The 24,597-nt window shown below is 42.9% G+C and overlaps 1 protein-coding gene across 1 annotated transcript in view; it reads right to left on the reverse strand.

Annotated features, from left to right (window-relative positions):
- PAFAH1B1 (platelet activating factor acetylhydrolase 1b regulatory subunit 1) overlaps positions 1–24,597 on the reverse strand; it is a 64,964-nt gene that overhangs the window by 4,336 nt on the left and 36,031 nt on the right. The window contains exons 3-9 of the mRNA XM_063146843.1: positions 20,102–20,186; positions 14,407–14,481; positions 12,858–13,064; positions 10,843–11,011; positions 7,741–7,843; positions 4,248–4,476; positions 916–1,017 (exon numbers count right to left, since the gene is read on the reverse strand). Coding sequence (XP_063002913.1) covers positions 916–1,017; positions 4,248–4,476; positions 7,741–7,843; positions 10,843–11,011; positions 12,858–13,064; positions 14,407–14,481; positions 20,102–20,186 — 970 coding nt within the window. The remainder of the gene's footprint in view (positions 1–915; positions 1,018–4,247; positions 4,477–7,740; positions 7,844–10,842; positions 11,012–12,857; positions 13,065–14,406; positions 14,482–20,101; positions 20,187–24,597) is intronic.

The raw sequence follows: 24,597 nt of genomic DNA on the forward strand, positions 1-24,597 counted from the left end.
TCTGCTCATTGCCCCGAACTGGCTGTATTGCAACCATCAGAGTTCCCGTAACAGAAAACAACGCCCAGGATTGGTTTGGGTTTGGTTATCTTTCTTCTAGACCAGAGCTTTCCAAACTTTTCATGTTGGTGACACACTTTTTAGACATGCACCATTTCACGACACAGAAATTCAGTTTTACTAGCAAACCGGAGGTTAAACTGACCCCTTATAAGAGATACGGACACAGACATAAATTGTAATAATGAAATGTATGGGGACACAACATATCTCATGAAAACCTTTCATTTACATTTTTAAAAATATATGATTTGCAAGATAATAACATACATTTCCAAGACTTTTCACACTGAACCGATTTTGTCGAGCTGCGATCGAGCGGAGGTTGAGACCGTGTTCTATCAAAAAACTGGACCCATGGAATTTCTCGAATGCGTCACTTCAGGGGCAGCCGCGTCATCGGAAGTGACGCGAAATCAGCTGTTTCGACCCGATTATGTACGCTGTGCGTGCTCAGTACCTGTATGATCCCTCGACCGCGGTGTGCATACACAGATAGGACGGAAGGGGCATATGCTAGTGCACCATACTAATCGGCACCTTTGCTGCGTAAAAATGCATGCAAGTTGGTCTTGCTTATTTCAGAGACTCAGAGGTTTCTCATTACGTTCGCGTGACACACCTACACACTGCAGCTGACACACTAACGTGTCACGACACAGTTTGGAAAGCTCTGCTCTAGACCTACCAATTCTGCTTATTCTATTTGTCTATCTGGATTCCTCAGGGGCTGTTCCAAGCCATCGAGTCAAGATGTTCTGATCTGTTCCCTCGTGAAAGAGTTCTACGAGTTGCAGGACTTATGGGCCGGGGGGGGGGGGGGAATGGGGGAGAGAGAATAAACCAGGAACTTACAAGTGTCATAAGGCACATGCCAGTACTAATGTCCCACATCTTAATGGTCTTGTCTCTAGATCCAGAAAGCAGGAAAGGGCCAGGCTTACCACTCTTCTTAGTCTATGGAGAAGATAAAAATGTTACTTTATCAAACAGATGCTTTACATAAAAGAAATGCATACCCACCCCTGGATCGAACAATGCAGAGGCTTAAGTTAAGCAAAAAGGAGGTTGCTATCAAGGTGAACAGTACACCAAGCATCAACAAACCTCTCTATGCTAACAAACGCAAACATGGCATAGCAGGATTCGTCAGGTTCTGCTAATGAGTGGGTGAGTGCTAATGAGATTATGGATTTTAGCCTTCAAGAAATCCTAGAACTGGGAGGAAGACGGTTACGTACTACTTAACAATGAAACGTGCCCCACGGCCACCAGCTCTTCCTGACAGCTTTGGCTTCCATTGATTTTAAACTTCGTGCACCACTAATTCTGCAATATAAGTACTGCTGCATTTTTAAAATTTCTGTCTGTATGTTCTTATCGGTGCGAGAAACAGACCCACATAACTCCTGGCTTCCATATTTTAAAACGGTTATTTTAACCATTGCTGCTTTTATCCCCGCATGCTTTGCTGCAACCTGACCACTTTTCGCATCAAGCAGCGTAACCTATTACATCTGTAAGACATCTCTTCCATCCCAGCTTAAAACTGCAGACTAGCCTTTCCTATAATGTTCAACAATGCCGCTGCCTCTTCCCATCGCTGCTTTAACAGACAGGCAGGGTAAGAGATTTGGTGAACTTCAAACGTCACTACATCGTAACTTTCTAGCTGGTCGTAATAAAAAAGGTTATTATGCTATACTGTTTGGATTTTTAAAAATTTAGCCTGAAGAAACATTTCCCTGTCAGAACAGAGCAGTCTCTCATCTTCTTCACTGGGTTTCTTCTGCCAATCTGACCCATTTGTGTTTTTTCCTCCACCTTCCCCTTTGAGATCCCTGTGACTCCCTGTCTCCCTAATGTGATCCATTTCACTTGTAAGACCCACAGGATCTGCTTAAGAGATTCCCCAAAATGAAACTTGGAAGCCTCAAAAATCCAAGATTAGGGTACGTTAAGACACCAAAGCGCTCAACAAGATCACATAATTAACACGCTGGAGAAGGGAGCCTGAAGCACCACATCGTAAGAGCCACTACTGTTCAAGTCCAAAAGCTAAACACAGAACTGCACACAGAGCCAACTCTTTATGCTCAGCCAAAACACAGGCACCCCTTTTAAGAGTATGGAAAGGGTTAGGAGTCTATAAGTTCTCCCACCCCCTTCGCCTTCTTATCGCTGGTTGCCCGCATTGACACCCAAACCAGCCCAGGCTCAGCCTCAAGGGTTGCTCCATCCTCACAAGTCTCTTCGCTCCCATGCCTTTTTGGCCATGATTCCAGCATCAAGCCAGCAGAGGGCAGGGGAGAGGAAACTGAGAGAAATGACCTCAATTACATCTTTGGAAGTCTATTCCATGGAAAGGACCAGACCTGGTCCCAGAGAACGGCAACATGATAATACACCTTTGAGGGGAACTTTTATAACAGGGCTGGCACATTCTAGAACTGAGCCCCGGAAGCTTATATCTGACTGTGCAAAGGGAGGAAAAGTCAAATGTGTGACAACTTAAAAGGTTGTCACCAGAGGAGGGCCAGGATCTCTTCTCGATCCTCCCAGAGTGGCAGGGCACGGAATAACGGGCTCAAGTGACAGGAAGCCAGATTCCGGCTGGACATCAGGAAGAACTTCCTGACTGTTAGAGCAGTACAACAATGGAACCAGTTACCAAGGGAGGTTGTGGGCTCTCCCACACTAGAGGCATTCAAGAGGTAGCTGGAGAGCCATCTGTCAGGGATGCTTTAGGGTGGGTTCCTGCCTTGAGCAGGGGGTTGGACTCAATGGCCTTGTAGCCCCCTTCCAACTCTACTATTCTATGAGAATCATAGAATAGTAAAGTTGGAAGGGGCCTAAAGGCCATCGAGTCCAACCCCCTGCTCAATGAAATATGCTTGGTGTGTGTGTGTGTGTGTGTTTATTTATTAATTAAATGTATATACCAGCCCATAGCCAAAGGTCTCTGGGCAGTTTACAAGTTCTCTGTTTCAACATGAAACAATACAACCCACCTTGTTGCACACAGAGTACTGCAGATGCAGCTCCAGACACAGATGGACCAGTCCCCCACACCAAGAAGCAGTGACCCCAAACCTGCCAATGTGACCATTAGGCCACCACACCTTTAATACAGTTAAAATCTTAACTATATTTCATGCAACTGGTGAAGTGGATTCTAGACCATGAAAGTTTAGACAATAATACATTTGTAAAGTCTTTAAAGGTGCTGCAAGACTTTGTTTTTTGAATGTATGTTAGCAGTAGGGCTAATGTTTAAAAGAGGGCTATAAATGTTTTAAATAAATAGAATTTGATACTATTTACTTTAAATTTTTCTATCCTGCTTTTTCTAAAAAGTTCAAGGCAGCAAACTAATAAGATGAAACAATCCTATAAAAAAAATAGAAGAATAAAGCAGCAAAATGAAAAAGAATCAAAAGGCCCTCAATTAGAGTCATAATCGTTTAAAAAGCACTATGGTTATAACACAATTTTAAAATTCTGAAGAGATTATTTTAACAGCTTATGGTCCAAAAACCCTTCTTGAAAAGAACGCTTTTCACCATATGGTGAAAAGCTATTAGAGAGGCTTCCCTTAGGAGGGAGGTCTAAAGCAGTGGTTCTCAACCTTCCTAATGCCGCGACCCTTTAATACAGTTCCTCATGTTGTGGTGACCCCCAACCATAAAATTATTTTCGTTCTTCTCTACACGATCCATTGTCATGGGATGGTTTGCTAATGAAAATAATACATAACAATAGCTTTAATAATACAAAAGATGATGCATGACATAGTTCAGTCAATACAGTTTCCTAAGACCATCGGAAATATGTGTTTTCCGATGGTCTTAGGCGACCCCTGTGAAAGGGTCATTCAACCCCCAAAGGGGTCCCGACCCACAGGTTGAGAACCGCTGGTCTAAAGCCTTCTAAAAAAACTCTCCTAAAGTACCACCACCAGGACCAGCAAAAAAAACCCACTTTGTTTGGTAAGAATAGAGGCAGGATAGCAGAGTCTATCTTCATTGAAAATGGATACACAGGAGGAAGAACAGAGCCAGCACCTGAGAAAGAAAGCCCTTGATGTTCAGCGCGTCAATGCAAGCCCCCGTCAAGTGTAAAAGGCTTCAATATGGAAAATGATGCCATCATCAGCATTTGGTAGGCAGGGAGAAGGGACCCCTTACCTCTGATCCCGTAGCTTCCGATATGGTGGAATAAGAAGTCTCAGGAGCCCAGGAGATGCACTCCACCACGTGCTCGTGTTCTCTGAGTTCAGCTTTGCATTCCTTCGTTGCTACCACCCAGACACGCACTGTCTGGTCATTAGAACAACTGGCAATCAGCGTGCCATCCTGGTTCGGCCGCACCATGCGGACCCATTCTCTATGCCCCGTGAAAGTCTTCACGCAGTAGCTGTTGGCAAGAAAGAAAAGCACAGGTGTTCACAAAACACTGCTACATGAATCAAGAACTGACAGGTTGGCACTGGCAGCAACTGAAGAAGTTAGCATGTTCAATAGCTAAAAGGTCTAGATCCAGTTGAGAAGACTGCAGGAGGCCTAAATGAATGGACAGGGAAGTAGGACAGGAACAGCAGCTAAAGAACCAAGGAACGGAGTGGGAGTAAAACATAATTTTGTTTTTCTAAGACAGCTAAAGATTCATTTACAAGCATAATACAAAACAGGCAAGGCTGGAAAAATCCTACAATTTGAGGAACTGGAAGTAATCCGGGGACTACTTTCTTCACAAGTCTATGACACCTTCCCAAAGTCATGATTCAAGACAGCTGCTGTTCTCCAGATAGTATGCTACAAGCTCTAGCTGTTATCCATAGGTGGCAGCCATGATGGAACTTCCCCAGGTGCTGAAGTAAATTGGAGATGGCTTTCTCCAATCATGCTCCAGTTAAGAGCTTCCCAGGGGCGTTTGGCTGATCCAGGATGCTGGGACAGACAGACCTTTGGTCTGATCCAAAGAAAACCCAACAACAATCCTCACACTTGTATCCCCCAAGCTGAAACACAAGCAGCCCACCATGCAAACTCCGTCGCCACCTCTGCACCTGTAGTAAACCCCACATATTCAGAGAGAGTACCGTGGTGAGAAGAAGTATGGGGGTGGCCGGGGGGGGGGGGGGGAGAGAGAGATGCAGCGCTTCTTCTCCGACAGCCATGCATGTGGACCCTACATGTGATCCCATGTCCCAAACCTCAAGCTGCACAGGAACTTGTATCAGCAAGAAGTGCCTTCTCATTTACTCCGCTGGGAGTGCCACAGCCATAAACAGAGACACAGGGCATGGTTCTAACCATCTTCATCCTTGCCCAAGTCCAGTCCTAAGCATATTCCAGGAGTCCTGGAGAACCAGTATGTCCGGACTGAAGTAGGGTTGGGAAAAAACAGTATAGTGTTTATGGGTTATTTTAACAAGTCTTTAAAAAATCAAATTAAAACTTTCTTCTTGAGCAGGAGTCGTGTACACAAAACAGCAGTGAAATGACCACACTTGGGTGGGTGTGTGCACACAGCAACAGCCAATATTGCCTCAATGACCTTCCTGGGGAGGAGGCATCTCATTGCCCCCACCCCTGCATAGGACCGTAAAGTCAATGCTAGTCAGCCTCTGTGCCAAGTCAGTATGCCATCCCCAACACTTGTTAAGGAACAGGTTTGCAGCTGGGGGCTGACGTTGCTCGTTCCACAGCTTTGTCACTAGAAGCCAGGTTGGCGTGGAGTAATTTTTCACTAACGGCAGCTGTTCCTGGACGGAGACAGCCAGGACACGTGATCCCTACTCTGGTAAACTCCCAACTGGATTACTGTAATGCATTACATGTGGGGCTGCCCCTTCAAGACGATGTGGACATTTCAATGAGTGCAGAATTTGGTCACCAGAATTCTGATCGATACTGTCAAGTTTGTTCATGTCATGCCTTATTTTAAAAGCACCGCACTGTTGCCTATCCGCCCAGTTCAAGATGTTGGTACTTAAGCTTTAAAGACCCTAATATTTAGAGAAGCACACCTCCCTTTCTAAAATGGTAATGTTGCCTCTGCTTGGTCTGTGGTTTTGATAGTTTTATCTGCCTTTTGTCTGATCTAATCATCCTTGAGGTGTTACTGCATTGTATTCATATTGGTATCATTAATTTCATTCATGCCTTCCTACACCACCCTGGAATCCATTTGAATTAAACGTGGCTGAGAAACATTTTAAATAACAAATAAACTTTGCCCGTGTAGATATACTCCTATGTCGTTGTCAGAAGCCACCCTCTGACTCTAGCAGGGCAGCTCTATGCTCAATGAGAACTTTCAGGGCCCAAATATGAAGACGTTGAACCTTTGCATGCCCAGGACCCACAGAGGATCTAGTTTTGTTTTTATTTTTTTAATTTTATATTTTTAATGTTATTTTAATGTCCCTTTTCTTCTTCCCTCGCCCTTTCCATTTTTCTCCTTCTTAGCATTCCTACACTGCTATATTAGTTATATTATATATATTATGCATGCTATATTAGTTAGTTTGCCATTCCTTTTATCTAGGGAACCCTGGGAACTGTAGTGAGGAGGGACAGAGAATAATTCTGTTATGTTTTCTACTTTGTTTTACTATATATTATATTTTACTCTATTTGTATTGCTGTTAACCTTTCCTTGATCACCATTTAGGGAAAAGGAAGGATACTAATTTAACGAACAGAATCCTTAGCAGCTACCTAGCCAAAATTCCCAGTGTTGTTGTTGTTTGGGGGGGGGAGCAAGGCAGTTAACTTGTATAGAAAACATACTCTTGCTTTTTTTACCCTCCATAGAATCATAGAATAGCAGAGTTGGAAGGGGCCTACAAGGCCATCGAGTCCAACCCCCTGCTCAATGCAGGAATCCACCCTAAAGCATCCCTGACAGAGGGTTGTCCAGCTGCCTCTTGAATGCCTCTAGTGCGGGAGAGCCCACAACCTCCCTAGGTAACTGATTCCATTGTCGGACTGCTCTAACAGTCAGGAAGTTTTTCCTGATGTCCAGCTGGAATCTGGCTTCCTTTAACTTGAGCCCGTTATTCCGTGTCCTGCATTCTGGGAGGATCGAGAAAAGATCCTGGCCCTCCTCTGTGTGACAACCTTTGAAGTATTTGAAGAGTGCTATCAGGTCTCCCCTCCATCTTCTCCAGGCTAAACATGCCCAGTTCTTTCCGTCTCTCTTCATAGGGCTTTGTTTCCAGACCCCTGATCATCCTGGTTGCCCTCCTCTGAACACATATTTCTACTTAAAAAACAAACGTACATCACAGTGGCTCTGGCACAACCCATCTTAGATCCGGCCACTGGGCCATTTGGGGGTCCTAATGCACTCACTGAAGACCAAGGCCCTCTATTGTCAAGGATTACAGTAGCCACAGGAAGCGGCCTTATGCCACATCAGACTATTTGTCCATCCAGCTGTCCAACTGTCAGACACACCGTCTTTCCCACCACCCGATTCTTTTAACTGGAGGCGCCAGAGCCTGAACCTGGGAGGTTGCGCATGCACAGCACAGCACGGGCTCCAACACTATGCTATGGTCCCTGCCCTGATTTCCATACCATTCGTAGCAAGTATGTATCTCACGGAGATTCATTAGAGCAAACAGTCACTATTTCTCTTTCACGTGAACATGGTTGTGTGAGATCTTACCCTGTTTGAACTTCCCACATTTTGATGGTTTTATCCCTCGAGGCAGAGACTATATGATCCCCGTTGGGCATGATGGCTACTGAAGAAACATTATGATCGTGACCTAGGAGAAAACAAACAAACATGCTTACATGACTAAAAGAAGAAATGGTGGCTGTCTGGCAATCGCGCACAGCACAAATTCCAAGGAACAATCGAGCAGGCTTCTTAGATCCCCCCATATACAACAAAGGGTTTCATTAAAGGTTCTTGAGCAACAAGCCAGAGCACTGAACACAGGGGCTCTGCAAGTATTCACACACACACACACACACACACACACTTGTTCACAGGCAAAGGCGCGGTACCTTGACTGCATTTCCCAGGGTTTCAAGGAGGCACAAAAAGGAGAAGCTACCTTTGGAATGTGGCAACCAAGCTGAGAACAGCTTGGCTGCCACATTTCAAAATGGTATCAGAGTGGGCCAGGGGCAGTCGGGGGGTGGGGGGGAATGCTGAAAAGTTCAGCGGAATGGTCAAGGGGTTGAGGGCTTAAAACATAGGCAACTTAAAAGTAGGATCAAGTTTTATAAAATTATGCATGGGGGAAAAAATATCCACCAGAATACTAGAAAAATTGATACAACAGTAGATATAGAACAGATAAAAGAAAGGACTTCTTCACACAACACAAAAGGGGTTATATAACTCCGCAGGTGAGGAGACGTCTATCAATAACCGTTAGTCACGAGAGAAACATTGAATCTCCACATTCAGAGAATACCTCCACAATCCAGGGGCTGAGAAGCAAGGACAAGAAAAGGCTGTTGCCTTCACGCCCTGCTTGCGAGCTTCCCAGAAGCTTCTGCTGGCCACTGTGGGCAACAAACTGCTAGACTAGATGGACTCCTCGCTCTAAACGGAAAGAGCTCTTATGATGTTCCAGAGCGCCATGAGAGACCACAGTGAACTTCAGTAGTAGCACCTCTGCCTCAAGAGCACTGAGCTATGGATGGCCACAACACATACAGACATCGGGGCTTCCATCAGATTTCTCCTAAACCCCGGGTGTCAATTCTTTGCAAAAAGCAACCCCACATATGAAAGCCTTGATCTCGTGCCTCCTCAAAGTGAAACTCTGACAAAAGCCTAGACAGAAAAGCTTCTCTGCTGGTTCTCTCAACCCCCAAATCATGGGGCTAGCAGATCACAGTAAGAGGAAACCACATCAATCCAGGCTTAGCAGAGGGTCACCCAGGGAGCAAAAGACTGTAAGGAGTTGCCACATTAGCTCCAGGCACCACAGAGGAGAGAGCAGGGCCATTCCACCAGCCCTACTGAAAGGCCTCTCTCTTGAAGGCTCCTCCTCCCTCAACTGTCACCACCAGCAGAGAGGGAGATGAGAGGTGAAGCTGGGCCATTCGACCAGCCCTACTGAAAGAAGATTACTTTTTTCCTCTTCTCTTCCCCACCCTTTTTCCTTGTGTGTCGTGACTTTTTAGATGGTAAGCCCGGGGCTGCCTTCTTTAACTGATTATATATAAGCTGTTCTGGGAGCGTCTTTAGCTAAGAAGCAGCATAACATACTTTAAAGAAATGGGAGGGGAGGTGGATTTAGAGGAGGGGGTGTAACCAAGTACCCTATTCAGTTTACACACCAGATGGCATCCTCTCCCCCTTGCCCCCACCCCCTGCACATCTCAGGTTCACAAGTTTTGACTTGACCCTGCTTCCAACCATTATTAGTGCTCACCATGTCTCCTACCCGTTCCCGAAGTCCTACGCACATGCCCAGGGTGGGTGGGTGGGTTGTTTTTTTTGAAGCAGGTAAAAGCAGCACAAATCTTATTGTGCGCATCAGCTTGCCCCAGCATGGCATGAGGAAACCCCTCCCCAAAGTATTGCGCATGTACAAGAGGACTCAAGTACAGGGCTGTAGGGAAATCACATCAGGTTTTGGAGCAAGCAGAAACAGCACAACTCTCACAATGTTTCTGCTTGCTCTGAAGCTCACCAAAGCAGAAAAGACCCCTCCTCGTTGTCCTGTGTGTATTTGGGCCGTGGGGGTGGATTCCTGCCATCCTGAACTTTGACCCGCCTATTCCAAAGCTCAGTGCAACATAAGAAGCCGCACCCAAATTCTATGACGCTCACAAATAACCGGAGGAGGGCGGGGTGGTGGTTGGGGGGGGGGGGGGGGGGGCAGGTGGCTGCAACTGCCTCCAGACAGACACATAAATGGGGGAGGATTGCACAGGGAACAGAGAGGAAGCAACGCTTCTCTAGCCCAAGTCACTCAACCCCTTTCAGATCACATGATCTTTTCATATTAGATGTTGACTTCTTCCAATTGTTATGAACCGCCAGCACTGCTTCACAACCACAGCTATAGGTCTGAAACAGAAGGTAGGCAGGTTTCTGACTCAAAGGACCCACGGAGACAGGAATTATGCCCTCCTTGGGAAATATCCAGGGTTGTTCTATAGCTGGCAACAAAATTAACCGAAATGTGATGCTTCCCATGGGCTACTCAGCTATAACGACACCATACAGTAGGGCACGGTTGCCTGGAACGCATTATTTCCCAGCAAGCTAAGGAAATGACAAGTATTAAAGTCTTACGGCTCCCACTTCATCAAGTTAGCATTATGGGGCACAAAGCCTGTTAACGTGGCAAGCCAAGTAGAGCGGAGTCGAATTCTAATCAGTCAGCATTAGCAAGGCCTGAAGAATACTCCCCAAATGCTGACACGCTTAATAGCAAACATGGTATGTCTGGGCCTGGACTGTACCTCTTCCACACCGCAGGTCAGAGTTCCCATGATCGCTTGTTCCACCGTTCAAAACAAATTTCTGCTAAGCATGTCAGAGAGAAGGCTAGGCTAGACCTCTTCTCCCCAACACACTCATTTTCTATGTGCAGAAAAAAAATATTGTACAGAAGAGCATTCAGTCACGTGAGCTGCCACCTGCAGTGGTACAGTCCATACACGCGTCTTGCTGTTTGTGATGAAAAACAGCAGGGGTTTCGCATCCCCTTCCTCACATCAGCATGAGGGACAGGGAGAGATGTGTCAAGTTTCATTTTATCTCACTGCTGCCTAGGTTTCTTCAGTTCCTTACCATGCATGGTTCTGATACACTCGAAGCCCTGGAAATCCCATAGTTTAATGGTCATATCTGCAGAGCAGGAGGCCAACTGCTTGCCACTGTGGTCAAAGGAAATATCCTGCACAGAGTCTGTGTGGCCCTTCAGGGTTCGCTCAAAATCACCTGTCTCATAATCCCATACCTAAAAAGTAGACAAAGAAATGGGTAAGTATCTGCCCTTCCAAGCTCTCACTTGAATCCAGCTCAGCTGCCTGGCACTTGGTTCACTATTCATTTCAACAGAAGAGAGACTGTCCTCCACAGGGGAGGATGAAGCATATGTTTAAAGAGCTTAATAACTTTTCAGGTCAATTAAGCTTCCCGCAATTTCAAGGTAAATCAGTGTTTATAAGTGATACAAAGAATGAAAACTCTGGTGCCACTCCCGTTGCCTTAACAAAACTGGAATCACACTTGGTTTTTGCAGATGCATGATTGCTGCCATCTTCAAAAAGAGAGAACATTGTTAGATAGGAACAAAAAAATATTTTCCATATTGCTGAATATCTGCTCTGAGTTGTCCAGACTGTCACCAAGGAATACAGGCAGAAACCAAATTGGGAGGCAGCTAGTTCACCTGAAACTTTGTCAGCCCCAATTATAAAATTGCTCTCCAGATCATGAGCAGAAAAGCAGTAAAGCCACTCTCATGATTTTCTTATCCCAAAGTTTCCTTCCCTGCCCTCTCACTGGTCTCAGGAGTTTTACTCTCAAGGACTTTTGCAACCCCAGAGACACAACAAAAGCTGTGTTGTATTTTTAAAGAGTTGTGTATAAATAATTCAATGGCTCAGGGTGATGTTTTAAACAAGTAATCAATGTTATAAGACACAGCCATAAAGTCTCATGATAAAAGCAGTAAGGGCCAACTAAGATCAGATTTCTCCTTAACAATGGTTGCTAGTCTAAACGTAAGAATTCGTCTACGAACAGCACCGTTCCAATGCTCCGGTCTCTCTTCAGAGTGTGGAAAATATTCACCAGTCAACCGGCATCTGCACTGTGCTACCTCAGACTGCAGGTGGGGGCACACATGGTTGAATGCTGCTCTACCCAAAAATCCCTATCATCCCTGCACAAAAAAACCCTACTATGTTAAGGGAAAGGGCTAGTCTTCTTCCTGACATTCTAGTTTTCTACGTGGAGGGAATTTGTGTATGTATACAGGAGCAAGCAAGTGCCCCAACTTGCTTTCTCAGAGCTAGACAAAGAATGACCACCTCAGCAAGAACGAGGCTATAATGCTGTTCAGGCTCAGACAAGTTTCCATACGAACAAGTCCCATAACCTGACAACTAAAACAGTCATCATGTGTCCTGGATGCTCCAGCTTGATACTGTCTGAGGGCCACTGGGGGCAATACAGAAGGAACTGTATCTTACGACCCTTCTCATAGAGTCGAAGGTAAGCAGGTTAGAATTATTGTGTGCCCAGCAGAAAAACAATGGAGGCCTCTAATGTACTTGATCATGCTTATAATACTTGTTTCCACAGTTGAGCCACTGCACAATGTACTCGGCTGAAGGTCCCAAATGCTGAAAACTATTTCTTGGACCAGTGCAGCCCCAAAAAGCATCTTAGAAACCGCACCCAGATTCTGATCAGCACGCTCACAGCAGGCGTCTACATGAAATTATCTTAGTTTGGGGCAGCTTCGTCAGACGAGGAAGTTTATTCCTTCCTGCCAGAAGTAGATCTCTTCTACTGCATTTGTGGTTCATGGCAGAGATTTTGCAATAGCATAAGAGAATAAATGAGGCCACACACACAGGGAGTCCACAGCAATTCCTGGGTTCAGATTTTAAACTGCTCCACACCCACCCACCCAAACAAAACCCTGACGTTGAGGAGCTCACACTTTCTATGTCAAGAGCATGAAAACACTTCAGCAAGGTGCACATTTTTGACAGCTGTAAGTCAGTCAGATAGATAGATAGATAGATAGATAGATAGATAGATAGATAGACCAGGCTACAGTAGGTTCCTACCTTTATTGTGGCATCCTCTGAAGCAGAGACCATAACACTGAAAACTGGATGGAAAATTACTCTCGTGACAGGACTCCTGTGCCCACTCAATGCATACTTTTCAGGAGGACGAGGGATCCATTCTTTAGGGTCTCGCTTCTGACCAAGAGGCCCACCTGATGTAAATTCTTCCTTAGCTTCATTTAGTTTGGATTCTAATTCCATAACCTAAGTTTGGAAAGTAAGAGAGGAGTGAGCAAACAAAGGTGTAAAGAATCTATCAGAGAAGACTGAAGGGCTAACCAGAAAATCGGTCATTACCAAATCCATACATTCCTTGCAGCCCTGGAACTATGCAACATAGCTCTCCAATCAGGGTCAAGTACAACTTGAACCACTAACAGGAAGTGAATGGAATCCAAGATCTACCTGGTAATTTTGAATCAATGCAGGCCCTTCCTTACCTTTTCTTTTATTTAACATTATATAGCAAAACAAAAACCACCTTTTTAGAAACTCAATAGCAAGTTTTCTTTTACAAAAAAAAATCAGTACGTTTGCCAGTTTTGAGAAAAGGTGCTCATTATCTTTCCTTTACACAAAATTTGTTACCTTAGACATTATTGCATAATCCCATTGTTTTGTCATCCCTTCCTTAACTGCCAGTATTTTCCTCTTCTTTCCAATATTTTTCATTAAAGATCCTGGCTGCGAGATTTATCTTTTATTTTGTTCCTTGTATTGGTTAACAAAAACAGGATAGGCTTCAGCTGGTTCTCATAAGTGATACAGTGGCTCTCTGCTAATGTTTTACTCTAGGGCAAGGGTAGATCTGGAGGCTAAATAGGCCTGGACTGTACACAACTCTCCTTATCTCTCTGCATCGATGCTGGCCTGTCCCAATTCTTTATCGAAGGTTGCCCATCATTCCCTGTCCCCTTGCTGCCTTAGGTGTCCAAAGCTGACCCCCAACACCATCACCGCCCCACACCTGTTCCCTGCTCTTAGTTTCATTTGACTTTTGATCATACAAGCCTTCTCTCAACCAAGCGCTGAGACTTCACAGGAAAAGCACCTAAGTGGTACGGTATCTGGTCCATGATGCTGAAGAAGGCAAAAAGAAAATGATGCTTTTGCACCAGAGACTAAACCCATTTAAACCGATGGGAAACTTGGCTCCTAAGGATTTGTATCTACTTTGTCTGCAGTAGCCCTTATTAGGAAAGATAACCTTATACAGTACGTATTAGGTATAACATTTGCTCTACACATCAGGATTAATGGTTCAACTACTAAAAGGATGAGCTTGGTAGAACAGCCGCACATCTTGCACCTTAGTGCCAGAGTCACTCCATGCCAAGGTTCTACAACTAAACCTGTGAATAGCTAAAGAACCCACCTCTACAAATAATTATTTTGCAGTTGAGGCCTCCACATATACCTTTGGAAAGTCAAATTTAAAACCAAACCAAACCCAGAGATCTCCAAAGAGGGAATTTTAGATACTGACTGCTTTAAAAATCGTTTCAACAGTTTTACCACCAAAACCTCAGTTTGGGCTTCTACTTACCTTCTTTTGTAATCTTATAACTGATGTCCATTTTTTTTCCAAGAGGCCAGCATACTTCTTATCTAACTCTTCATTCTAAAGAAGATCAAAACAATATTAGTACTATTTAATGTTATTTCCCCCAAAAAAACTAGGATTATCTTTACATACAGGAAAACCTTTTGGGGGCTATTTTTATGGGAAAAGCATATTTTAAGCTCTTTAGAAACTGGAAGCATGAAGTGTGGGACTTAACCAAGAATCACTACAAACCCTTACCATATACTTGGCAGTAAACTTCTATGGAACAAGATAAAAATAATCCAGAAGAAAAATCAGAGAAATTAGTTAGTTAGAAAATATTCTGTTAAATCTGCTTTCACAAGAGCTTTTGTGCTCTTAAATGAGCTCTTTAGAATTTGTGAAGTGATTAATGTGGTTGTAGTTCAGTGAACTGCCTAGTCCATCTAGTCCAGAGGCAAGCAATTTGTGGCCCTCCAGATGTTTTGAGCTACCAATGCTTTGACCTAGAATTCCTGCCGGACCTAGTTAGCATAGTCAATGGTGAGGGATCATGGGAATTTTGGCCCTCCAGATGTTTTCACATATAAATTGCCCACCCCTGATCTCATCCAACTTCCTCTCTCCTGCAGTGGCTAGCCAGATGCCCCAGGGAAGCTGACAAGCAGGACATGAAGGCAACAGACTTCTCTTCTGCTCCTCCCTACAACTGGTCCTCAGTGTCATCGGTCTCTAAACATGGAGATTTCATTTAGTCAATAGTCACTGATAAACGTATCCTCCTTCACTGCTTTTTCTAACCCTCTTTTGAAGGCATCTAAAGCTACCTCCCATCGCTAAATCTTGTGGCAGGGGTCCTATGTCCATACGTGTTGTGTCTGTACTGAATCTACTGCTGATGTTTCAGTGGGTGACCCTGACATCAGCAGACACAGTCTAAGATATGGGTGATTCCCAAGTCAATCATGCACACTTATTTCAGCTGAAGCATTCACAGCAAGTTTCCCGCTTATATTCTTTTCCTCAGGAAAATAACTACTTCTTACAGGAACTTCACAGAGTTTAGTAAAGCTAAACTCTCTAGTCTGCCACAATTTAGCCACTCTATGGTATCAGGATGTAAATCAAAGACATCCCAAGATGCTCAAGAATGACAGCCTCTCTGAGAAATTAGCCGCAAAGAAATGGCTAAGAATACAGGACAGCACAAAGCAACATCAATTCTTAAGCCTATGAATCAAGGGGAGGAGTTGATTGTAAAAATCAAGGAAGGAAAAGGAGGCAAGACGCCATGAGTGACATTTTAGGTTCTGAAGCCTGTGAGAGAGCAATAGGGGAGATTCTAAAAGGCTGGGGAACAGCAGAACAGCAGAGTTGGTAATTGGATTATCTTCTTGGGTAAGAGGCCACAGTGGAGGCATTATCACACTCAGTGCTTGGGGGAGTTTGGGGTTATTTGTGGAACTAATTTGTGCTGGAGCCAAATGTAGCCCCTGAAGCAGTTGCCTGGATAACATCCAATCCACTGCTGCTTGGGTTTTTTTAGGTCTTTAATTCATTAAGAGTTCTCTGCCTAATTTCTACTCCCCTGGCTTCCCTAAGCAGTTCTCTCATAAGGAAGAGGAACAGCCTCCCTCATGACTCCTGAATAACAAGACTTCTTAGCATATTCAGGTCCTCTTTTTATCTTTTGGGGAAAAGATTTTTTAATGAGGTTGATGGATAGGCTATAACACTCCTTTCATCAAACCCCATTTTCAATTACATGTACAATGAGATTACAAGTAGGACTTTATTTGAATGAGATTTGGGGAAATGAAATTAGAGCCTCAAGTGGGTATTTTGGTAAGACAGACAAAATTCCACGCTTTCACAGTCTGATTGGTAGGCCTGAAGGGGGCTCTGGGAGATTAGCATATATTTAAATTGTTCATGAAGAAATAGTACGGTACTTCCAGATTATAGCAAGATATTTACTCCTCTTTTTGGAATCTAGAGAGCAAAAATTGAATACGGAGTTTCAATATTGAAAAAGTTGAGTCGAATCTACAAAAGTTGGTGGATTGATTATACTTTGTTACAGAGAAAGCTGAAACTCTACTGTTTAACATTTAAGTAGCATAAGCAGCATGTTTTGCTGCTGCACAGAACAGAGAAGTAAAAATAATCCTTAAATAAGGTCAGCAGGATAAAAAATGAAATAGGAAAGCAGATCAGCACAGATGAGGCAAGGATAAACTGGTAGCAGACAACACATCATTAGCAAGGCAATGGCAGCCTAGGCACGGTGTTGCAAGACACAGGATGAGGAAAGCGGTAAACAATATATCAAGGGAAGAGTGCTGAAAAGGGAACCTGAATATTGTTCCAAGGTAGAATTGTTTAGAATTCCTGAATAAAATCTGAAAATGAACTGCAGATGATATGTAACTCTTATTAGAAACATATTCCTACTTAAGATTGTTTTTGCATTTTAGAAATGTTTTGGAAAGCTCTGTGTGTGTGGGTGTGGGTGTGGGTGTGTATGTGCGCGTGTGTGTGCGAGAGAGAGGGGGGAGGAGTGTGTAAAGATGCATCTTTTCAATTTAGTCTTTTAAAATGTGTAGTTTTTACTGTTTTAATGTCCTGGTTTTACTTGCTACAAGGTTGTATTGCTTTAACTGTGGTACACCACCATGTTGGCTTATTAGCATATAAATGGCTTAACAGCTTGGGGCCAGGCTATCTGAAGGAATGCCTCCTCCCATATGTACCTGCCCAGACCCTAAGGTCATCCTCAGGGGTCCTTTTCCGCGAGCCCCTGCCAAAGGAGGTGAGGCAGGTGGCGACCAGGAGGAGGGCCTTCTCTGCTGTGGCACCCCGGCTGTGGAATGAGCTCCCTAAGGAGGTTCGCTTGGCACCTACATGATATGCTTTTAGACGCCAGGTGAAGACCTTTTTATTCTCCCAGCATTTTAACAGTCTATAAATAGATTTTAACTTGGTGCTTTAAATTTGTAATTTTGCATTGCTGCTGTTTTTATCTGGTTGAGCTTTTATATTGTATTTTATATGATGGTTTTATACTGTTGTTTTATATTTTGAATGTTTTTAATTTTTGTGAACCGCCCAGAGAGCTCCGGCTATTGGGCGGTATAGAAATGTAATAAATAAATAAATAAATAAATAAAGCAGTATATAAACAGTATTTAAGAACAACAACGTCAAAAAGCAACACTCTCTCATTTTTACACACACATCTAAGAACATTCCTATTACATATTCTACACTGATGTAATCCTGAGTAAATGTCCAGTCTACTCTACATGCCATTTAACAAGTTTAAAATCTGTTTATAAAGAAATTTATAGTAGCTTATTTTTAATCAAATAGTCTGATCTCCCCCCCACCCCGCTGCTAGTATACATTTTGACCTTTTGAAAAGGGTTGTGTACATGGAGAGATCTGATCTAAAAGAATGCCGAAACTAAAGCTGATCAAAGAAGTCTTTTCTACAGCAGCTAAGGGCTGTTGGTTTGGTTGATTGATTGATTGCATTTCTATATCGCCCAATAGCTGAAGCTCTCTGGGCAGTTCGCAAAAGTTAAAACCATCAAATAAAATGTATAAAACAAACAGTATAAAATTATTCTTTAGTACTATATGAGGTGCCAAGAGGCACACAACTACTCCAAACACCAATAAAAAGTGATAATTATCAAATAACCCATTTATTTACAATTTGTAAAGATACGTTATTTACAATTTGTAAAGATATTTGTAAAGATTATTCTGATGGTATTGTCTCAGGTGCTAAGTGTTATAAAAGTCTGTTATATTGTTGGACTGTATTATAATTGTACTCTTTCATGTTTGGTATATATTATTGGTTATTATAGTACCCAACATCGTGATTGTTAACCACCTTGAGACACATCAATTTGTTTTACATATCTTTACAAATTGTAAATAAATGGGTTATTTGATAATTATCACTTTTTATTGGTGTTTGGAGTAGTTGTGTGCCTCTTGGCACCTCATATAGTACTACTTAATAACTACTGCCTTCTATTACTTGTGTAATATTATTCTTTAACAGGATTAAAGAATAATTTATTTCTAAATATGAAGTGGATAAAGGTCAGTAACTACGATGTATAAGATGAACATTAAACCCCCTCTAATGCTTTAAAGAGCTGGAAAGCAATCAGACATTAAGTGCATAAAGTAATGGACAAGTGTATAGCTTGCTTAGTATGCTTTGCATTCTGAATGCACAGACTCCAAGTGACAACTGATGAAAAATGCTGAGCCAAGATAGGGGAAAACAAGGATTTATACAACACACACCTGCTCTTGCAATGGGCAACATAAGCCTCCTTTCAAGATTAGAAAGGCCTCCATTTTGGAAAAATACTGAGCTGTCCCAGGTAAATCTGTATCAAGAATCCCCCATGGAAAGTTTCTCCTTAACATACAAGAGGTCTTGAGCCAAGAGCCTCCCCACTCCTCCGGTTTTTGCCCAACATCTAGTACTGAAGCTGATATATGGGGCAGTCCCAGCCAAGTCAAGTGCAAGGGGAGAGGAGCAGGCGGAAGAAACATCGCGGCCTGCTCCTGTTGGACTCCTCCCCCACCCCCACAGGGCGAACTGTCATCTTGGCCCTGTGGGGAAGAAGAAAGACCCAGGGGACAGGAGCAGGCCGAGGAAACATCGTGGCCTGCTCCTGTTGGACAATCCCATCAGCCCTGTTCCCAGTCCACTTAATTTCTCTCTCTTTCTTTCTTTCTTTCTTTCTTTCTTTCTTTCTCTCTCTCTCTCTCTCTCCCCCTCTTCCCTCCTGGACTCCTGTTCCTTGTGTGTCAAGTCTTTATTAGACTGTAAGCCTCAGGGCAGGGACTGGTTTTTTGTTTTGTTTTTTTTTGCTAAGTGTAAGCCACTCCGAGAGCCTTTTTTGGCTGAGGAGCAGGGTATAAATATGATAAATAAATATTTATTTATTTATTTTATTACATTTGTATACATTAAAAGTATACAAAATTTAAAAACCATCAAAAACATAAAAAACAGTATAAAAACAACAGTATCCATTTAAAAACAATTCTGGGGTCCATTAAAAGCAATCTTAACGTTGTTAAATGCTGTTAAAATGCCTGGGAGAAGAGAAAAGTCTTGACCTGGCGCCGAAAAGATAACAATGTTGGTGCCAGGCAAGCCTCGTCGGGGAGATCATTCCACAGTCGGGGGGCCACCACCGAAAAGGCCCTCTCCCTTGTTGCCATCCTCTGAGCTTCCCTCGGAGTAGGCACTCGGAGGGGGACCTTAGATGTTGAGCGCAGTGTACGGGTAGGTTCATGTTATATTATTTATAAATAAATAATAATAAATGAGTCAGACCCAACCAATATGTGTGTGAACTAAGTTTTTTTATACCTTTACACTGAACTCATTCTCAATTGTATGGGTGGGCAGAGATCCTTTCGGAGCTCTTCAGTGTCTGCCTAGGATCTCACCAACATGAATAATGTGGTGTAATCCAAAAACTTCGTTAAACTAACAATCTATGCTAAAATAAAGTATAAGCAACTGTTCAGGTCAGTCACATTGTTTGTGCGTGATCCATCACAATACCTCCATTTTGCAAAGGAAGATCACATGTTCAGAAAGTTAAATGTGAATATCATGCATTAGCAGGAATACAGGACATCTACTCACCACATCAAGCTCTGCTTCCTTTTTAAAAACAGAATATGCCTCTTCATAGCCATTAGAACGAAGGTAATCTGCTATTGCTCGATTTCTAAACAAAGAGATTTGGGTCTCAAATTAACATAATTATAATTCTGAAGAGATTCCATCCCACTCCCCAAGCTAGGCACCAAACACGCTTGACGGGAATTAACATGTAGAAGAACACGTCTCTCCTCTCTTTCTCTGAAAGGGAAATTATGACTAATTATGACTCGTTATGTTCTCAATGTTTGTACACAGTCTCATCACCAAGAGGCTTTATGAAGGTTCTTTCTTGTCTTTCCCACAACTTCCTCCATGCTCACTGTTAATATAAAAGAGCTATTACTTGGTTCACTTGATGTAGGATAAAAGTGGTTATTATACACCAGGAAATAGATGGGGGAATGTGTCCTTGTTGATTCGCCTGGAATTCTCTAGGCTTTTGATGCCACTGATCCAAATATCATCCTGGACTGCTCTGGCAGGAGTGGGAATTGAGGCACACTGCTCCTAGTGGTTCAATTCCTGTTAGGTAGGTTCCTGAATGCAGTGCCAGTAGGTGCTTCTCCCCCACTGGAGTTATCCTGTGGGGTTGCTTTAATATATATATATGAGGTCTTAACTGACGGTGTTTGGCTGAGAATGCATAGCTTCTTCAGTATGCTGATGACATTCAATTATACCCGGTTTTCCCTCTCAGAATGCCACTGCAACCATGGAAACCCCAAATCATCGTCTGGAATAAATAATGGCCTGGAGGAGAGCCAATAATCTGAAATTCAATCCAGGTATGACAGAGATTATGGCAGCTAGTGGGATTCCTAGATCAAGTAACTGGTAAACTGCACCAAGATGAAGTCACATTCTTCCCTGAAAGAGCAGATCCATAGCCTGGTATTTCTCCTGAATCCTCAGGTGGTAGTTATGGCCAAGAGTGTCTGTTTCCATGATGTGCCAGCTGTGCCTTCCCCTTTTCTATTCTCCGTAATCCATGTCTAGGCACTCCCTAGATCAGTTCATTGTAATGGACTCTATGCAAGGCTGCCTCTGGAGAGAGCTCAAAAGCTTCATTTGATCCAAAATGCCACAGCTGGAATTTTAACTGGGAGAAACTACCAGGGCCCCCCCACACACAAAAGCAGCCCAAGAAGACTTACATTCATTACCTGTTTGCTTCCAGGCTCAATTCAAAGTTTTTGTCTTTAAAGCCCAATAGGACTTAAGTTCTGCATAGCTGAAGCAACACCTTATCCCATTATCTCTTCCCCATCCTCATTGCATCAGGATGGGCCAGAGTCCTTTCTGTGAGTGCTTCTGATATCCAAGGTACAGCATGTGGCCGTAAGACCTAGACATTTCCTGGCAGCGATGCCCCGGTTATGAACTCCTTGCCCAGAATGACTCTCTTTTTTTGGCTTTTTGAAAGCAGATAAAAAGCCTTCCCATTTATAAAAGCTTTTAGCTGAGTTGCAAGAATTGCAAAGTTGGCTCCAACTCTCTCCCTTGGCACTTAAAAACCTAAGGAGAAGAACCAGCAAGTTCCAATGGTCACCTCTTTTCAAACTGGCCCGCAAGAACTTTGCCTGAATTGGCAGGTAAGATCAGACCTGGAACCTGTGACCATTCACTATGGAGGCAAGAATGCCCCCCAGTTCATACACTAGCTGAGTCTAAGAGAATCTGAGAGCTGACTCCTGTTAAGACACAGTAGAGATAAGCTCATACAGCCCTCCAGATGTTTTGGGCTACAACTTCCAGTATTCCTGAGCATCGGTCATGCTGCCTGGGGATGAACGGAGTTGAAGTCCAAAACATCTGAAGGGCACCAGGTTGGGGAAAGGTTGGACTAGTTTTAGGATCAGCAAATAAGGAGAATGGGAGACCTTTTGCTTTTACCGACTAGTTTTTTTAAAAAAAAAAATCTTGTAAACCAATCAGTGAACTCTGGTTATAAAGCATTAAGTATAATTATTAAATGAAAGAAATAAAACTCACTTACAAGGAGTGAGAACCTTGAGTTTTCCCTATGATTTTACAGGAGGAAGGCAGCATGGGCTTTTAATCTTTGTGTTGCTAATCAGTCATTGCTTGTATCACTGACAGGGCTCATAGCAGGAGAACAATGGATTGCAAAAATCCCAACAACACACTAGTCAAGTATTACTACAATACCTTGTAAAGTCTCCAGCTTCTGAATGCAATTTCCAGTGAACAAGAAGGTGAGCCTTCAGTGCCCTGAGGAGCTTTGCATTCTGCTCCATGACTACTAGCAGAAGCATTAGAACTGTACAAGTTATGAGTGCCTTTATCGTAGCAAGACTGGACTACAGGGACAACGTCTAAGCAGAAGTGTCTTTGAAAACTGACCAGAAACTTGAGCTAAAATGCAACAGCTAAAGTGTTGACTAGGGAGCCCACAACTCCTCTTTTGTATCAGCTGCACTAACTACCAGCCCATTTCTAGATTCAATTCGAAATGTGCAGCAGGTGGGACTAGGAGAGGGGGCCTTCTTTGTTGCAACACCCCCCAGACGTGGATAGTTTTTCAGGTAGCAATGGAACACGTTTCCATTTTGGCAAACATTTAGCCTGAATGTTATCTAATCTAATCTTGCCTGCTCAGCCCTTTCTGTAGCTTCATTTTATCTGCTATCTTGTCCCTTCCGGTGATTTTGTTCGCTGGCACGTTGTTTGTTTTAACTATTTTTGTTACACGTAAAAAAAAACCCAAAAACTTTGTTGCTGTTAGCTACCTTGGGAGTTTTGTTTTGTTTGTTTAATCAGAAAAGTGCGATGCAATTGTTTTGATCACGCAAATGTGAATTTATGTAATATTTATTTATTTAAGAAAATTTATCAAGTTGCCTTTTAAGATAAACACTAAAAGAATTTGTGGGGTGACTGATGCAAGAAGCCGTCCCATTCCAACTAGTCCACATGATAGCCAGAAACATGGCAATGCTGGCACATGCTCCAGCCAGGAACATGCATGTCACGGCAAGTTTGCACATATCAGATTCGGACCCCTGCACCCAAGCTTTAACAGATGGTGATATGACATCCAACACAGGCTGTGGCCTAAATGGAAATGGGTCTGGCATTTACTCGGTTCTCTGAAATAGGACAATATTTGACAGCAGACCAATCAACAGTTAATTGACCAATCAAATGACAGCTGAAATACAGCTGAAGGGTCACCTTCCCAACAGTAGAGGTCTGCATGTCATATGGTGTTTTGCTCTTGCCACGGAAATCGAAGTATCAGATAAATTTCAAATGTGACCCAACTCATGCAGAAGTCAAACATTAAGTGTCCTTTGCGAGCAAGTGCTTTTTGCCTTGATGAATTCAGATCTTGTTTATCCAGTTACTAGACTGCTCTCACACAACCCATTGAAAGCACTCCTTGGAATATGGAAGCCAACTCTGCACAAATCTAGTGCTTATTCTACGACAATAGGTGTCCTCCAACAGTGACATCGTTCTCTCAAGCCTCTATTAAGTCAGTATTACTAACACTTGTACAAAAATTTTTTTATTTATTTTTCTCAGTTCAGCAACTGCAACTGGTAACCGAGTTGCTGCATCCTGCACTAACTGGAACTGGGTACTTTGATCATGCAACACATATGCTATACAAAGTGCACTTGCTCCCAATCCGTTTCCAGGCCTCTAACATCACCATTTCCAAACCAGCGCTTCCTGTGATAGTCACCTATCTGTCTGAGGTCAGATCAGACATAAGGGTCTTCTCACCCCAGTCGTGAAACTTTCTCCAGAGAAGTTCATTTGGCACCTAACTTATTGTCCTTTTGGTAGCAAACCCCTTTTTCTTTTTCTGAACGTTTTAGAAGTAATTTTAATTCTCCTGGCTTTTTTGTGTTTTTGAGGCTTTTAGATTATATTTTGTATTTAAATTTTAAATTGTTTTATTCTCCTTATAAACCGCCCTGAGAATACAATTGGGCATTATAAAAAATACATACAATAAGCCAGGATTACGATCATCTATTATTTATAAAATGACTAAAATGTATGAAGATAAAATGCACACATTCCTGTTGATAAGCTCACAGTCTAAAAAAAACCCCACAAGGAACAAGAGGAAGGCAGACATGGAAGAAAAATGGGGATTGGAATATATTTGGGCTTACACTGCCTTTTGACAGGCCCTTCCGAAGTGCAACGATGTGGTAGCAGAGACGTTCCTTGCTATTTAACAACCTATGTCCTACCCTTCCAAGCTACAGGATGACTTACAATGAAAGAATTCAACGTTAATATGTAAAGAGCATAGCAATAGTATTACTAAAATATTCTAACAATAGCAGGAAGAAAACACTCAGTTCAGACCAAAAGCTTGCCAAAATAAAAGACAGCCCACCTAAAAATACAAAAACTGCAAGGGCCTGGATACTTCTTGTACGCAAGTTCCATAATATTGCTGCCAGCAATGAAAAGGCCCTGTCACAGGATGG

Source organism: Elgaria multicarinata, chromosome 22 (genome assembly GCF_023053635.1).
Source record: "Elgaria multicarinata webbii isolate HBS135686 ecotype San Diego chromosome 22, rElgMul1.1.pri, whole genome shotgun sequence".
Lineage (NCBI taxonomy): Eukaryota > Metazoa > Chordata > Lepidosauria > Squamata > Anguidae > Elgaria > Elgaria multicarinata.